At 36.1% G+C, this 18,339-nt stretch overlaps 1 protein-coding gene across 2 annotated transcripts; it reads left to right on the top strand.

Annotated features, from left to right (window-relative positions):
* Positions 1–1,243: 1,243 nt before the first annotated feature.
* Positions 1,244–14,173, top strand: LOC121318377 (kelch domain-containing protein 10-like). Of its 2 annotated transcripts, XM_041254960.1 has the most exons (10): positions 1,244–1,475; positions 5,769–5,861; positions 8,152–8,373; positions 10,366–10,520; positions 11,038–11,186; positions 11,327–11,411; positions 12,188–12,254; positions 12,373–12,420; positions 12,730–12,869; positions 13,057–14,173. In XM_041254960.1, the coding sequence occupies exons 1-10, from the start codon at positions 1,379–1,381 to the stop codon at positions 13,264–13,266; spliced, it is 1,266 nt and encodes a 421-aa protein (XP_041110894.1). In that variant the 5' UTR covers positions 1,244–1,378; the 3' UTR covers positions 13,267–14,173. The 2 variants fall into 2 exon arrangements, with proteins under 2 accessions (XP_041110894.1, XP_041110895.1); XM_041254961.1 differs by lacking the exon at positions 5,769–5,861.
* The last annotated feature ends 4,166 nt before the right edge of the window (positions 14,174–18,339 follow it).

Genomic DNA, 18,339 nt, shown 5'->3' with positions numbered 1-18,339 from the left:
TACAAGACCCAGCTCTTCAGCAGCCTGAAGCATTAGTTGATGTAATCTTCAGGTGTCTCCAGAAAGACAGTGTGGCAGCCAGCGCGTCATTGTTGATTTAAAGTTACTCCCAAGACAAACTGGCGCGTGCGTGTGCATTTGTTTTTTTGTTTGTTTGTTTTTTTTTTTGGGGGGGGGGGGGGGGGGGGGTGTTTTTGTTTTTTTTTATCGAATACGCGATCACTATAATTACATTTCATACAGCTGCAGGTTAATATTCAAACTATTATTGACAATGTGTTTTTGGAGTATTTTGAAATTACAAAATACTCAGGAAATGTATTTTCGATACAGAATACTTCTAAATTGGCATTTGCATTACAAAATACAAATGTAATGAAAATACGTATTTTAATTACAGGTATTTTCGATACTGCCCAACTATGCATGTTGTACAACATACACTTCCACCTTCACACGTTTATATGCATATAAAAAGTCCTTATAATGCTGCAAATGTTCGGTGGCTACTTCTAATCATGTTCAGTTTATTTATCGCGGAGGCGAGCAGAGACTACCAGAGAAAATGCATTCAGCATGATTGTGTATTTGGTTAGGGAGTTATATCGTATTTGTAAAAGCTTAATACATATATAATTAAGTGTTTCATAAATGGTACACATAAATGGCTTATACCCCTGGCCATCCAAAGTATTTATTTTTTAAACTACTGACAAGAGGTGGGGTTATATTTCATTGGAAGATAAATGTTCAAGTTTAAAATGATATCCCACGTCAGGTGGAATGTGAGCTAGTAGTCAATAAAGTGGCAAACAGTTAATAAGGGGATGGGGGTATAGATCATGGCATAGCCTATGAATGCCTACTTGTGACACTGAAATGTATTTTATTTTGAAGGGAAATGCTCGCATTAAATGATACCCCACTTGAGGTGGCACATACAGACTATCAATGTGTTTTCACCCTTCAAGTATGAGCTAATTCAATAAGTAACTGTGCGAATAAGTAACTAACTTCAGCCTCGAATCGGTAATAACTAACTTCAGCCCGGTTTAAAATAAGTGACCTTTCAAGTCAGCATTAACTATGTTTGCTTAAACTCTGTCACCAAGAATCGTACAGTTATTTTGTTTTTTGGTATTTTTTACTGCATCAGCACCCATCCTCTATTCAGGTCGTAATAAGGGTATTTCTGATTGGCTTGTTATATTTAAAGCTACCTTCCATTGGATTCTTTTTTTTTTTCGGCGAGGTGGGCAGGATTGTTGTGTTTGGGGAGAAACAACGAAAAATAAATAAAACCTAGCACACAAAGATTTTACTAAGTATTTATTTTTTTCATTTTATTGTTAATTTATTAAATTTACTTTCGGAAGACATGTCAGTAGCTGCAGGAGGCGGTGAAAATACGAACTTTTTGGATCTGCTGAATAAGTTTGAGAAACTGTCAGGGAGGCCTTCTCTGAGAGCAGCAGGTCAGTTTTAAAATTATGTCTTGTTGTTTTTATTAAAATATGATAGTTATTTGTTAGTCACTGAACACTTGAAGTATACTGTACATATTTTTGGGTTTGTTTTGTTTTATAACCAGCGCGGGCCTGTATGAGGCATCAGTCAGGCTCATGTTGAAATTCTAATTTAATAATTGCTTGTTTGCAGCCTTTACTAAATAAAGTTACAAGTTATTGTTATTTTATTCTACTTTATTTATATATGCGTTTTAAATATCTCTTATTATACAGTACCGGTACACTATCAGTTATATATTGGTTAATGTAATAACAAATGCAAGAATTAAATTGACATTTGTCGATTCATTACTTATTTTTAAAATATTTAAAAAAATAATTTTTTGAATTTGGGACATTTAAAAAAAAAAATGTAAGCATAAAGCAAATTACGTGTCAAGTTGTAGAGTTTTAGCAGAATGACTTATTCAGTTGTTAACTTGCTTAGCAGAATCTGGGGGATAAAAAAGGGGCAGGTGTGTTACAAATTGGTACATCGTCAGAATGTGGTACGCCTAGCACAACTTAAACTAGAAACAGACAATCGGTTTCTTTAAAAAGAAAAAAAAAAATCACTACAAACAAGACAAAATGACAAGTCCACCGCAGAGTTGCACAAGTAAAATAAATGTACAAGACCCAATGTATTGCATGTGGTAAATATTCTCATACTGTTTTGTTAATGGTGAAAAAATATGGTAATACATTAAAAACAATGTAAAAGACTGGAAAATTTTATATATATATATATATATATATATATATATATATATATATATATATATATATATATATATATAGTGTGTGTGTATGTGTATATATATATATATATATATAAATTTTATAAAATTATGTAATTGTAGACCCTCTTGATGTCATGATATTGCAAGTGTCTACTGGAAGTCGTAATAGTAGTACAGTATTTCATATTAGATTTTGAAATGTTATGTTTTTAGTTATATGGAAAACTACAAAGTGGTGTAATTCAGCATATTAACGTAACATTAGTCAACAGGTTTCATTAGACTATATGAAGCAAAATGTGTTAATTCTATAGGGTGATGCGAAACCTCTGGCTATTGCTGTAGGTCATGGTGGTCTATACTTTGAGTCCTCGCACAATATGTGAACCTTTTATGCAGGGCTCTCAAACGTACTCATTTATGGTCAAGGACTCTGAACTAAAAAAATCTGAAGGGAAGGCCCCTGATGAAAATTTGGGGATCCCAATAAAGTACAAATACTGGTTTATGATATAGTATTGATGGGTCTGACTTTGCCCAAACACATTCTGTTTTGAACCTGCAAAGGTATAACTCAAACAGGCCTATTCTTATATAATAGGGCTTGTTTTAGTTATTGGTGAAAATACACGTTCAAGACAATCTGTTGGCATTTAACAAATGTTGGCATGTGCACAAAGTGTCAATTTAAAATATGAAAGAATGTACAGTAGGTAATTCTGATCATAGAAACGTATTCTTGTTAGAATTTGGAAAGCACTTGTGTCGGACCAAACCACTAATGCTGACGTTGCATAACAAATATGGGGGGAAAAGGTGAGGTTTACTTTTTATATTAATCAAGTAATGCATGTATGTAGGCTACTTTAATACTTCCTTGTTAGTAACCAACTGGCGGCTTTCCCCAAGATGTTGTGCAGACAGTATGATGCTTGACCCCATACACTGCTGAAGTGAAATGACCCAGAGAATTAAAATGTAACAGATTCATGAAAGACAAGCAAACTGAGTACTTTATTTAACTTTTTATAGTTCAAAATGGCCTGTTTTAAAATGAAAATGTTTTTTGTGCATGTATGTGTGTGTATACATACATACATACAGTGCCTTGCAAAAGTATTCAGACCCCTGACCAGTTCTCTCATATTACTGAATTACAAATGGTACATTGAAATTTTGTTCTGTTTGATATTTTATTTTTAAACGCTGAAACTCAGAATCAATTATTGTAAGGTGACATTGGTTTTATGTTGGGAAATATTTTTAAGAAAAATAAAAAACTGAAATATCTTGCTTGCATAAGTATTCAACCCCCACACATTAATCTTTGGTAGAGCCACCTTTCGCTGCAATAACAGCTTTAAGTCTTTTGGGGTAAGTATGTACCGGCTTTGCACACAGTGTCGGAGTGATTTTGGCCCCTTCTTGGCAGATTTGCTCCAGGTTGTTCAGGTTGGTTGGACGAGGCTTGTGGACCGCAATTTTCAAATAGTGCCACAGATTCTCAATGGGATTGAGATCAGGACTTTGACTGGGCCACTGTAGGACATTCACCTTTTTGTTCTTGAGCCACTCCAGTGTTGCTTTGGCCTTGAGCTTGGGATCACTGTCCTGCTGAAAGGTGAATTTCCTCCCAAGCTTCAGTTTTTTAGCGGACTGAAGCAGAATTTTGCAGTATTTTCCTGTATTTTTCTCCTTCTGTTCTTCCTTCAGTTGTAACAAGATGCCCAGTCCCTGCTGATGAGAAGCATCCCCACAGCATGATGCTGCCACCACCATACTTCACTGTAGGGATGGTGTGTCTTGAGGGATGGGCAGTGTTAGGTTTGCGTCGCACATAGCGCTTTGAGTTTTGGCCAAAAAGCTCTACTGTGGTCTTATCTGACCATAAAACCTTTTCCCACATCGCAGCTGGGTTACTCTCATGCTTTCTGGCAAACTCCAGGCGTGCTTTCAGATGGTACTTTTTGAGTAACGGCTTCTTTCTTGCCACCTTCCCATACAGGCCAGTGTTATGCAGAGCTCTTGATATGGTTGACTGGTGCACCATTACTCCACTCCTAGCCACTGAACTCTGTAGCTCCTTCAGCGTGATTATTGGCCTCTCTGTGGCTTCTCTCACAAGTCTTCTTGTTTGAGTGCTGAGTTTTGAGGGATGGCCTTTTCTTGGCAGTGCCTGGGTGGTGTGATGCAGCTTCCACTTCCTGATTATTGATCCAACTGTGCTCACTGGGATATCCAAACACTTGGATATTATTTTGTACCCTTTCCCTAATCTATGCATTTGTATTACTTTATCTCTAACTTCTGTAGAATGCTCTTTGGTCTTCATTTTCCTTCGTATTCACAGCCTTACCAATGATCCTTCAACAGTGGCGTTTTTATCCAGAAAATGTGACATGAAAATCCCGTGTTCATCCCAGCACTAAATGTTTGACATTGTTTCTTTCTAAAATACAGATTTACTTTAAGAACATGCATTATTTGAGGTAGTCTCTTGTAAATTAACATAACTTATTTTGTTGTGTTTTTCAAGAGATTGTGTTATGCTTTGATTTGCTTGTATACAGTATAACAAATAGTCTGGTCAGATTTCTCTTTGTAGTTGAGCCAAGTGTTATAAAATGATAAGGTATAAAAAAGTTTCATACAGTTTAACAATTGTAAGAATGCTGTACTGTAAAATGACTTTTATCCTTTCATTGTGCTTCCCATCACAGTAGGTCATGTGACTCACCTTGTAATGCACTACCTAGTGGAGAGCAGTTATGCAAGCAGGAAATTGCTGGTTGCCAATGTTGGCTATGGGAGATTTTGACTGAGAGGCCACAGGGAGAACTGTATTGTGATTCAGTGACCACTACTGGTGGCAGGTGCCTGATGAAGATAGGCTGAGTGTAGCCAGGTTGGACCTTGCATCCATGGTTCAGTAGCTGGGGGGTAGGGGGAGGGGAGTGTGTCGGTTTACTTTAACGCAGGAAAAGTCGGTCGTCCGTTGTTTAAGTACCTGTGTTGCAGCGGTGGGGGCATTTCAAATTGGATGATGTGGTGGGCGGTATCTATTCTGTTGCTCCAAAAAAAATGAATCTTGTCTTTTAGAAATGTTGGTCTGTCTGAAATGTTTGTCCTGTATAGGCATTTAATTTAATTACAAAACACATCGGTCCATAAAGTACAGTAGTTAGTTGAAAGACATGCCTCCTCCAAGGTTTTGCATGTACAGCCTACTAGGCAAAATCCAATAGTTATTTCGAGCAGTCTCTGCTCCTTAAAGGTGTTCCAAAGGCTGATGGGAGATGGGCTCTTGAGCTTTTTGCCCTTAAATTAAGAGGTCCTCATCTCTGCCCCACCTGTTAAAGTTGTCCTAGCTTTAAAAGCCCCAATGTGGTTCATAACTACTGTACTTGTCTTTTATAAAAATAAAGTGCATGCAAAACCTTTCTGCTGGTTTGTGGTATGTTTGTTTGATGCCCTGCTGTCTGTGTGACTGACTCATTACTGGTAATTGTGGTGACAGGCTCTAAGAAGAGAGTACGGTGGCTGCCGGCTAGGAGAAACTTCAGTCAACCATGCCCAAGCCTCAGGATCCCTAACAGGTTTTTAAGAGAAGGTGGGTGATTTTTACCAGATGAAAAACAAAAGAATCAACACTTGTTATTGGTGAGAGTCTCTGCAGTTGTTACTTTAAATTTGTATGTACAGTAGGGCATTCTTCTATTGCACTGGTCCTTATTTTTTATTTTCTTATGTAGGGCTATTTTTAGTTTTAAATGTGCTCTCTGGTATTTAGCTATCTGCTGTTTTCCTTGACTTTCTCACTTTTCCACTGAAGTAATGAGAAACTGGAAGCATTTGGAGGCAGAACAAATCAATGTTGTCATCCCCTAGATTGCTTTGGACTGTGCAAAGGTGATAGTTGTTGATTAATACCACTATTGAAATGTGTTATCCTGAGAATTGTGGACTTTGGGCAATATTACTGGGATTATTGGTACACTTTTTTGTGATGTTTTGGTACACTGCAGTATTTAGTGGCTAGTGTTGGAAAAGCTGTCTTCAGTAGCACTGCCCTCTGTTTAATTGGGTACCAACATTGGCAGCATGCTTAAATGCTTTACATACAATGTGTTGCAGCTACTGTCTTTATCTTTTTTTTCAAGTTGTCGAGTATATGTTCTAGATGTCGTTTTTAAAGCCAAACTGTTGTGATTTGTAAGGAGTATAAGAGGTTCTTTAAATATGTTTAATCTAAAGCTAACACACTGCAATGGTGGTAACGGACAAATGTTTTGACTAAGTCTCAATGTCAGCAGAAAGACCTCTTGATGACTAGTTTGTCATTTAATTTAATTGAGTTTAAAGGTTGAATGTGTAATTTATCTGTGGTTAAGTGTCTTGTTTAGCAAGGAAATGCTAAAAATGTTGATAATGTATCTACGATACACTGAATAGTAGGCCTATATACAGTAGTAGATTCAGAAGGTGTATTTTGCAGTGGTAGGTACAAGTAATCTTAACTAAGTAGCAATATTTGGATAACAGGGCTTTAACGTTTCCATCCATTTAACCACCAGTGCTAATGGGTGGGAAAATCCACCAGCCCCACACGTATTCTACTGGCTCACTGTAATGTTTATTGATAGTTCACCATAAATGCTGAGTTTGCTTTGCAATGTATGTTTAATATATTAAATGGGAACAAGAGAAACTTTTTTTTTAAGTCATTATCGGAACTATTTACTTAATCATGACCAACTTAACAATACATTACCTCTTTGAACTAGTGTTCAAATCAACAAACCATTTCAAATTGTGCTTGTCACTACTGTAACTCAAACAAGACTGAAAAGCTGCTGTAGACACTTTCTAAAACTGTGTACTACTGGAGGCTTTATGCTGTGGCTACATATTAAGATTGATTATTTCAGTTTTCATGTATGTTGATTTGAAATAATTGCTACTACAGTAGCAGTTAATAAAAAGCATACAATGTACTGAATAAATAGTACATGGCAGAGAAGACAGCAGCAGTAAAAATAGTGTGGAACTTTGGTTCATTTAAATTAGTATGGATTGGTGCTTAAAAGTGAAAAGGAATATGGCAATGTTATAATATCCTTTGTTCATTGATAGATATATTGACATATCACGTTAATAGTTAAAATATTCTTTACTCTGGGTTGTTCTAAATGTTGAGTGCGGTGCGGTGTGTGGGGATAAGGCCAGCACTCCCACTTCCTGCATCCTTGGGCGCAAAACAAAACTGCAACGAAAACAGATATGCCACTGGGGTGTGTTTGTATGTGAAATTTACCTGCCACAGGTAAATTAGTAGGGGTAGTAATTTCAAACTCTGGGATTAAGTACTAAAGATATTGTATTACCTGCCATCAGCATTCCTGGGATTCTATACTGAATATAGCTTTCATTTAGGAATGTATTTACATTGTTATAAATAGAATTTTGCTGTAGGTTTTCAGAATATGTTTGAAATAAGTTTCTTCTCTTCCAGTTGTAATAACTCTGTATCCTCTGCAAATATTGGATTGTACATTGGTAACTAGCTTGACTAATGGGTAAATGTTACAATAGCTAAGAACGTGGGGAGAATAAGAATTAAAAAAAAAAAAAAATCAGGGTTGGCTTGTTTAAATGCATTTTTCTACCTGTTTCTTGTAACATTTTAATGTGGTTGAGATTTACTTTAAGGACCCTCCCTCCCAAATGCTGGACCCTACCAAGAATGGTACATGGACGACGAGACAGTGTTAAACATTAACCAGCTGAGGCTCACTGTTCTGTGCAAACCATGGTTGCACTATAGAAAATGTGATTGTCCTATTAAAAGAACAGTGCACCTCCTGCATTTTAATGTTTTGTTTCCCTCCTCCTCTCTCCAGGTAACCGCCTGCCCCCTGCTCGGAGCGGACACCGCTGTGTTGCAGACAATGCTAATCTGTATGTGTTTGGAGGGTACAATCCTGATTTTGATGAGTCGGGAGGATCTGAAAATGAAGACTACCCCTTGTTTAGGGAGCTCTGGAGGTATCACTTTGCAACTGGAACATGGCAGCAAATGAGAACAGAAGGGTACATGCCCAGAGAGTTAGCGTCCATGTCGGGTAGGTGACACTTGTATATTTACTCAAGGTGTCTCACACTCAAGTTCCCCAACCCACCCCTGGTTTCTTTTCCCAGATGTTTATTTTTTTCCTTCACTCCTGTAAAGCCTATGTATCCTATTACAATACTGTAGGTAATGGGACCTCCACCTGACAAAACATAATTTAACATAAGTTAACCTATAGTGTTGTGGCTGGAACAGTTGGCGTCACCTAATTCAAAGTGAATGCTAAAAGTGTCAGTAACATCAGTAACACCCCCCTCCATATCTCATTACTTTTAAGTTACAGAAGTGCTATTGATATGATAGTTGATGACCATGACGGTATTATAGTATAAGAATTGGTCATGGAATTTAATCACAATTTGTAAAAAAAACAAATAACATTTCATAATTAAACTCAATAGTGTTCAATTTAGAAATACTAGAAGAAACCCAATTAATTACATGACAAATGTTTAGACTAGACATTGAGACAGACTTTGACAGACCTCCAAGATTCTCTAGATACATTCAATGGAAGTGTAGATATGTACTGCCAAATATGCTAAATATTGTTAATACCAGGTTTCATGACAATTAGATAAGCGTCTGTCCAGATATATGCAAAAATGTGAAGTGTCATATGGACAGAGGGATTCACTTAAAATGCACAAGTAAACAAGTTTGTCTAACTCCACAAAACATCCCTATTGATCATTGGTCAAAGGGAAATGTGATCCTCAAAACAGTTCAACTCATTTATCCCCACACTTTGGGGGGGGGGGGGGGGGACGACACACATAGGTTCATGCAAATGCTGTAATGTGCTATCCTAGCGTATGACTAGAATGCATGAATAATAAAACACAGAAACTAGTAATGTAAAACAAGTTAGTGTTTACTGGAGATGTATGCAATACAATATATTACAAAAACAGAATGTTTTAAAGTTAGTTTACTTTGACAGTGATATACCTAGCAAAATCTTTTTAAAATGTGATGCACCAACCACGTTTCCCCAGCCTTTTCTGTTAACAAAAAAAAAAAATTTAAAAATAATAAAAAATGGTCAACCTCGATCAACTCTGTTCCATGGGGATGCCATTTAGTGTTCACTTATCTGGGGTGTCGAGTTAACCACAGGTGCACATGAGCCATGACATTAACATTTTTTTAGTTCAATGTCCTTACACAAACAGTTGAAAGAACTGCAGTAAATTAATCAATTACAGAACTGTACAAACTCAGTACAACTCGTATAGTTTGATTTGAAATGATAATTAATAAAATAACTACAGTGTTATATTTACGAATCAAATCGCAAACCTGTGCAAAAACTGTTCACTTTGAACACTTTAGAAACAGTTTGGTGTTTTGGCGAACTTGGTGGCAGCCATTTTGATAGTAAAATGTATCGCAGCAACTTCTGCTTTGCAAACTTAGAGGGTTTGGTTGCTGGTGACACATGCAAAGTTTCAGATCAACCTGTTCCCAAGAAGAAATGCATCAGGCTGCCATCTTGGGTGACACAATGTTTTGGCATCTGAACTGTAATCTACACGGGATGATACATGCCAAGTTTCATGTTGATTGGTTACAGCGCATGTGAACACGAGCAGTTTAAAGTGATTTATCGTTATAATTTACAGCCGATTTGATAACGGAACATTGCATTATCGTCCAACACTACTGTATGTGTAAGTATCGCAAGCAGCATCAATTACGTGTACATGTACTTCTGTTTCATTTCAATTATAAAAACATGATTACTGTTCTATATAACATATGCATTTTTATGTATTACCTGCAAGATAATGGGATTTTCAATCAAATATAATCGAGTAGTAAATTATGCAAATTAGTACTTTTTTGAAGGTTCAAATCTTCGTTCAGTAATGTCTTGTGAACCTTCAAATGTCAAAATGTACCTTTCGTTACAGCCCTGTACAGCTGTACCTTTAAGTTTACTTGTAACCAAAGTATAAGTATTTCTCTCCCACCTTTTCAGCTGTTTTACATGGAAACAACTTGCTGGTGTTTGGTGGCACTGGAATTCCATTTGGTGAGAGCAATGGAAATGATGTCCATGTTTGTAATGTTAAATACAAACGTTGGTCTCTACTCAGTTGTCGTGGAAAGAAACCTAACCGAATTTATGGACAGGTACAGTGTTTAATTTTGTATTTTAGAGTTTGTTATTCCTGTTTTGTAGTGTTAATCTACTACTAGGGGTGGAGACAAGTTTTTATAAATGAGCTGTTGCAGTGGTTTTGAGAGTTATCCATAAAGCATTAATTAGGTAGTTGTCAGAGTCTCTTTCACAAAAAGACTTTCAGTGGCTGTTTACTGACCGCAAATAAACCTAATGGCAAGTTATCGACTCTTGTTATATATTATTAATAGTATGTTTTGGCGGCTGTGTCAAACAACAAACGCAGTAGGAATGTATCCATATATCAACCTTTATTAGAAAACAAATGTAATTTACGGGGATGGTGTGCAATTATATTTCTTAATTTCATGAACTGACATTGACAGCATAGCTCATTCAAGTGATAACTCCTGCATAAAGTGTAGTTGTCCGTGTTTTATTGAATGTGACTAGAGGTCGTGAATAATTCTAAGTTGGGACAGTAATATAATTTAAATGATTTATATATTTTTTTTTTTTATTTTGAAGGCAATGGCAATTATAAATGGCTACTTGTATGTATTTGGAGGAACAACAGGTTATATTTACAGCACAGATCTTCACAGATTAGACTTGACCACACGTGAATGGATTCATCTTAAACCAAACAACCCCCCAGATGACCTACCTGAGGAAAGGTGAGAAATGCTGGGTTCTCATCCAAGCTGAGAAGTAAACTGGTATTTTTAGTGTAAATAAGCTGCCGGTTTTATGTGCCAACATATTTGTTTTTTGCTACAAAAATCACTTATGGTTGTCCTTATCTTCTTACGCAAAGGTACAGACATGAAATTACACATGATGGACAGAAGATATACATCCTTGGAGGGGGAACATCGTGGACATCTTATCCTTTGGATAAGGTACTGTACGAGACATGTTTTACCTGCCTGTTCACGGACAGAGAAAACATTCTACAAACTTGTTTTGCCTCTAAAATATATAAATATATTTTGATACAGTGCTCTGGACAAATCTGGGATATTCAGAGATGTGTATAGTATGTGTTAAATCATCCCAGGTCCTGTATTGAAATAGTAGCTAACTCCCCTGAGACACATTTTTAATGACTTGCGTTGCTTAAGACGAAACTATCTCTGAAAATCCTTTTTATTGTTTAGAGCAGTGTATAAACTTAATTTTACCTAGTATTTTTAATCTGTTAGCATCAGTCAGTCTGACTAAACATTATTGGTTCCAGGTGTAAAAGAGCAGGGCCTAGAAAGAAAATTGACTTGAATAGCTTTATTGTGGTTGCCTACACTTTAGGAGCATAGAATGGTGTTATATGTTGTGAAATGAGACTCAGAATCAAGAAGCTGCAGTGAAAGCGTTAATGCACACGTTTTATTAATGAAACAAACTAATACAGGAACAAAAACACAAGATCCACCGAAATAAAAGGTTTAAACAAAACAAATTCTTACTTTCCAAGCTGGGCAGCGCTGCCTTTGGAGCTTCTCCTTTCAAATTCCTCCTTTTCAGGCTGACCGTCCCTTTTCTACCAAGTGGCTGGGACTTGATTGTGCAGGGCTTCCGTCCGGCCACAATGTAGTAACCATTCCAAATGGTAATGTAAAGTTCATCCTAGTGACTATAGATTTTATTGTTGATATTTTATAGATTTCATTTTTTTCAGGTACATGCCTACAATTTAGAAACCAATTCATGGGAAGAAATAACAACTAAGCCGCACGACAAAATAGGTATGTGTCCAGTGAAACAGTAAAGATAAGCATGTACAGTGGTGTGTGTGCTTTCTTTTTGAGCCAATTGTTTTGGAGGCCAATTGGGAATTTGTTTTTTGTTTTTTTTTTGTTTAAGGATTTCCTGCAGCAAGGAGATGTCACAGCTGTGTACAGATAGGAAGTGGTAAGATGCAATTTAGCACTTTCTGTCTGGTAAAAACATGGTCTTGTGAAATAATGGTCTTGGTGAAATAATGTGTGAATGTAAGCTAAAATTGTTTCTCAGATTATGGTGTTGGAACATTTTCAGACAAATCAGTTGTATAATAAAATAGTGTGCTGTAAATTGTATAATTTTAGTGGGTTTATAGCTAGTTTTACAGACCCTGGTTAGCAGTAATCTTGGACCACCTAATGTGGTAATGAAATAAGATTAGTACTAATTGGGGTCTGTGAAACCAACCATTAATGTTTTTATTTTTTTATTTTTAAGATGTGTATATATGTGGAGGCTATAATGGAGAATTGATACTAGGAGATCTTTGGAAAATGAATTTACAAACATTCCAGTGGACAAAACTACCAGCAGTCATGCCAGAGCCTGCTTATTTTCACTGTGCAGCTGTAACCCCAGTAAGTAACACTTGCAGTGTATGTAAGACCACTTTTGCGTCAGGGTGCATTTATTGCTGTTATAAACTCCCAAAAGCTTTCTAGGTGTATGATTGGGCTTTGACAAAGTGAACACAAGTTAACTGTGAAGGCTAACTTGATCTACTACAAACTCTTAACTGCCTGTTTTATCACGTTTTGTTTTCAGGCTGGCTGTATGTATGTCCATGGCGGAGTGGTAAATATTCATGAAAACAGGAGGACTGGCTCCCTGTTTAAGATCTGGCTGGTAGTACCCAGCTTGTTGGAACTGTGTTGGGAGAAACTTCTGAAGTCTTTTCCCCAGCTAGCACAGCTCTCTACAACACAGCTCATAAACCTTGGCCTCACACAGGAACTCGTAGAGAGATTGAAATAAGTTTTGGGAGTGTCTTCAGAAATAAGCTATACATGTACAGCAAGGACAGACTATGGGCACCATGCTGGAAAAAGCTCTTTCAAAGAATTACTTTCCAAGCCTTAATAAATGAAAACATTGGATGCCTTTTTTCGTTTGCACTTTTTTTTAAATCAATTTAATTTTTTTTAGCAAGTGGAATGTACCTAGTTTGTTAAATCAATTGACAACCTCGCCTCTTTTTGTAGTATGTTCAAGTCCATGAAAGCTGCTTGTGTTATCCTTGGTGCATACCTACAGGATGACCTCTGAAGACTGGTAGTCCTTTAGGTAGGGCGTTTTGATCTAGTATAGTAGGACTCGTACTAAACATTCATTTTCCTTCTGTTTTTACTTAGCTGTGAATTAAGGAGACCAATGCAGAAGTAGTTTGCTCTTGATCTATGCCTGCTTAACACCAGACCTATGATTTGCTGATTAATTACCTGTGAACTGGTAGGAAACCATGATTTTATACCTGCAGCTTCCTGTCTTCCATGTTACAATGAAATCTTCAATTCAAGTTTCAAGATGTGTGGTTGGTTCTGCCATTTAACTTCAGTTGGAAAATTATACAGATACTAAAAAGGGTGCCCCATTCGTACACTTGGTGTTAAGAAAATTACACAAACTTAAATTTCTTCATTCGGCAAAGATTTGGAGAAACTGTCGCAAGCTTTTTATTTCCACACATCTTTCTAAATTTTGTAAAAAAAAATTAGATTTTAAGCAAACTGCTGGTGTCTATGGGGAATGTTTTTAGATTTAATTTAGAATTTGCAGATTAAAGGGCATGCATGTTTGGCTGGTACTTTTCAGTACACACATTCAGTAGAGACAAGTTATTGATGAATTTGTATATGCTCTAAAATTGGGGGGGGGGGGGGGGGGGGGAGAAAATACTTGTTATTGTTATCTGTTACCTTCAAATATTTTTTAAAATCATGCTCCGTTCCATTGCACTTTAGCTGTGTGAAAGAAATGCTCCAATCCAACACTTTGATCTTCTAATATACTGGTTGTTCCTGTACTGCCCCCATGTGGACAACATTTCATTTTGTCTACCTCAGTTATTGCAGCTACTCCCTTCTATCTACTGATTACTAAAATATCCTGCAAATAAAATATCACTGTAAACAAGGTGCTTCTAAGATGAACATGTATTTTTTTTCCTTAGACATATGCTAAGGACATTAATGGTCTTATTTTCATATACTTTTTAAATTCAGTTCACTTATTCAGTTTATAAGTTTTACTAAACAGTAATTGTGGGTATGGTATAATTTGATAGTGTTGGTGTGTTATTTTTTCCCCCACAGATATTGCCTTTTTTCAGTGCCTATTCACAGTAACTTTTTAAAATGAAAATAGTGGAGCAACTTCTTTTTTTTGTATCTGTTCCTTTTATTGTTTTTAAATAATTTATGGGTATATACCTACTAAAAACCAGCGTCCTTTTTAAAATACGAAACTAGGTTTTATATTTCAAATACGTGCATTGAAACAGCTGAGGAAGACAAAATGAGCCAGAATTGGTGACTATGTATTATAGATGATGCTATCTGATTGATTTTTATAACGCAAAACACTGCACAATTGTATAGAAACTAAATTGTTTTTAAAATCTTTTTGTCATTGATTTACCCAAAGGTGTTTCCATTGATGTTACGCTGCTAATGTTAATTCAGGTGTACAGTAAATCAGTCTTATTTTGAGATCTAATAATTTTATATACGTTGGGCTTTTATCGAGAAGTATATAAATCAGTGTTAGAGAGGCTATTTGTATGATAACGTGCAGCATTTAAAAATATTCTCCTCTTTTTTTAAATCTACCACTGTAGGCATCTATGTCTTGCATATGTTTAAACACCAACATTTCTTTTCAATGGCACGTTTATATTCGACTAAGTAATTATTTTTAATTCTGATCTCCCCTGGGGAGATGGAGTCGAACATAAGTTAATGTTCCACACTAGAGAAGTGTTCTGCACATTGTAAAACTGCAGTAGGGACACAGCACATAAGAGCTTTAAGCAATGTTCTATCAAAACAAGATAAATAATTGCATAAGCCACTTAAATACTTGCAACCTAAACTCTTCACACGTGTGCATTTGTTATTTGTTAGAGGTAACCCTGCCAACCCCCACCCTCACCACCACAAAATAGCACTAAATGTATTAACAGGTTGAGGTCTAATTTGACATGTGTGTTTATTTAAGTACCCACAATCATGATCTTCAGGAAGAACTCTTCAGTGGCAAATCTGATGGAGGTTATTTCCAGGCTTGATAGTGGGAAAGAGTTAAAGGGAATTTACCTCCACTTCACCTGTTAACTTCTAACCAGGGGGTGAGCTTTAGACTGTACAGTAACTGTCATGTATTGGTAGATAAAGGGTTAAGTACTAACGCTCTTGGAGACAAAGTGTTTTAAAAGCAAGTCACACATTCAGAGCTTTTGAATATGCTGAAATATTTATAAGAACAAACTGTTTATTGGTTTATTTTTTTATTATCATTTTAAATGGCACTATTCTCTCAACAACTGATCAGTTTTAGTTGGGAGTAGGAGGGGTTTTTCTTTTGACTATGATGATTGGTCTGCTCTGCTTTCTGGTAGGACTGTACATCCCAAACTGTGCTTAACTTATTTTTGTTATGCCATACCGTTTTTAATTACTGGGAACTAAATTATAACCTGGAGTTTCTTGTGCTTGAATCCTTGTGGTGTAGATCAAGGTTTTAAGTCAGTTGCTAACTGTGTGTGTTTGTGTGTAATTGTCCAGTGTTTTTGCTGTTTTGTTTGTTTGACAAATCAATAAAATATATACTGTAAATCACTGGTCATTTTGTAGTTATTTCTTCAGCATCTAAACATGGTAATAACTATGATTTAAAATTCAACTTTAATTACTACTGTAGTATTGGACTCTGCTTTTTTTTTTTTTTAAATGGCTTAGTTGTAACTGTCCCAAAAATGTTCTTCTGAACCCGTATGTCATTTATGAAAGCTGTATGGTGCTTTGCTAGCAGGGATGTATTTATTTACATGCTAACCTGCATATATTCACTTTTGAGGTCTAGAACACAATTTCGATGCAATTAATAAAGTGCCACCTGTTGGTTCATATATGAAATTGTGTAGTTTTGTGTTTGCTTCAACACCATGATAGGTGAAATTACCAAATTGAAGCTTTTCCTGAAACCACACCTACTTTTGAACGCTACCTTGAATAGGTGAATTTGTAAACTTCGAACAGCAGTGCTGTTCTCCTATTTATTAATTTTTTCACAAATGCAAATAGTTCATTTGGAAATGTGATTCCTGCTATATCAAATTCTTCAAATCTGTTCAAGATTTCTATATAGTGGCAACAGAACTGTTGAAGTAGCCCCTCACTGATCCTAAAAAGCTAAAATGTTTAATGTATTTAAACAACTATTTTCTGGAGTTCAGCTACCATTTCATTTCAATGTAGCTCAAATGGGTAAACCACACAGCAGATGCCAAGGAAATCTGCAAAACACTTGCAATAACCAAAATGATGCTTTGCCAGTCTGTCCTACTTGATAACTCACAAAAAAGTAGGTTATGAATGTCATTGACATACAGTGTATATAGGGATTGTGGAAAAAGGGTTGACGACTTAACTCCAGAGCAAGGTCATAGAAAACAAAGTTCCTTCTCTGTTTGATATTCTCATGATGGGAGCAGAACCGATGATCCAGTTTAGTAGAATTAAATCTTTAGGCACAAAGTTGGTCTCTCAAAGTACCATCGACAAAGAACTATTTGTATGTATAATATGCTTTACATATTTTGGATAGCTCAGTTATTTGTAATATTGAAAAACCTGAACCACATTTTGAGTACTTTTTGACTCATTTAGTCTCTTCCGACACACAACCAATAGTGCTGTTTTGTAGTTTATAACATTTATTAATAACATTACCTTTTACATGAAATAAATACATGTTTACTGTACAGGTAATATATTTAAATGACATGCAATGAAATGTACTCCGTTACTGCCAGCACACAAGTACAAGCTTCTAGGCACTGGGATCTCTGTCAAGCCATTCAGCATCTCTGGTATTCGGTGCTCTGCACTCTCGGCACCTCGTATTCGGTGCTCTGCACTCTCGGCACTTCCGGTATTCAGTGCTCGGCACTCATGGCACCATCGGTATTCAGTGCTCGGCGCTCTTGGCACTTCCAGTATTCAGTGCTCAGCACTCTTGGCACTTCCTGTAGCAGAGTGCCGACACTCGGCACTCAAAATGTTTGAACTCCTTCTGCATAAATGGCTGGTTTCACAGACCCTGATTAGCACTAGTCTTGGACTACCTAATGTTAATTTTGGTACAGGAAATCAAAATTAGTGCAAATCTGGGCCTGTGAAACCATCTGATAAAGTATAAATACAAACATGATAAAATCACACCAAAAAAGAAGGGGCAGCTGAAAAGATGTGTTATGGGTCTATGTATGTTCTATGTATTGCACATATTGGTGTTTAATTATAGGTGAATTTTATTATGTGGCAAATCACCCAGTGGCCCTCCTTGACCCCTGATTTAAACCTTTACCATTTTTTAAAATATTTGTTTTTCTTAATTACTTGCATATTTTGAATTAACAATATATTAATTTATCTTGTAAAAGTGGTTTATATTGATTTTATGGGTACCTGTAACCTAAACACTATAGATTATCTCATCACACCCTCCATACAATTCTTATTATGATGGCAAAGGTGAATGGGAAGCAGTTGGATATTTAGTTAATTTTTGTTTATTATTATTCTTCATATATATATATATATATATATATATATATATATATATATCATATATATTATATATATACATATATATATACAGCCATGTTTTTATGATTTGTAAAATTGTCAAAACAAAATATAATTAAGGCAGATTTACACATACACAACTTGAGTGAGGCGAGGTGAAATGTTTAGATGTCAACTTCTTGAGAACAACCTCAGCGAACTGCATTTGGTAGGATGAATGACAGGCGTATTCACACATACC

This window comes from Polyodon spathula, chromosome 7 (assembly GCF_017654505.1).
Source record: "Polyodon spathula isolate WHYD16114869_AA chromosome 7, ASM1765450v1, whole genome shotgun sequence".
NCBI classification, from domain to species: domain Eukaryota; kingdom Metazoa; phylum Chordata; class Actinopteri; order Acipenseriformes; family Polyodontidae; genus Polyodon; species Polyodon spathula.
This window is presented reverse-complemented; position numbering and strand designations above follow the sequence as displayed.

Excerpts from the sequence above, each read along its gene's own strand:
- LOC121318377 (XM_041254960.1), top strand. The coding sequence starts at position 1,379 with ATGTCAGTAGCTGCAGGAGGCGGTGAAAATACGAACTTTTTGGATCTG. Across the intron at positions 11,187-11,326 it reads GATGACCTACCTGAGGAAAG|GTACAGACATGAAATTACAC; the intron begins GTGAGAAATGCT and ends TCTTACGCAAAG. Across the intron at positions 12,421-12,729 it reads CTGTGTACAGATAGGAAGTG|ATGTGTATATATGTGGAGGC; the intron begins GTAAGATGCAAT and ends TTTATTTTTAAG.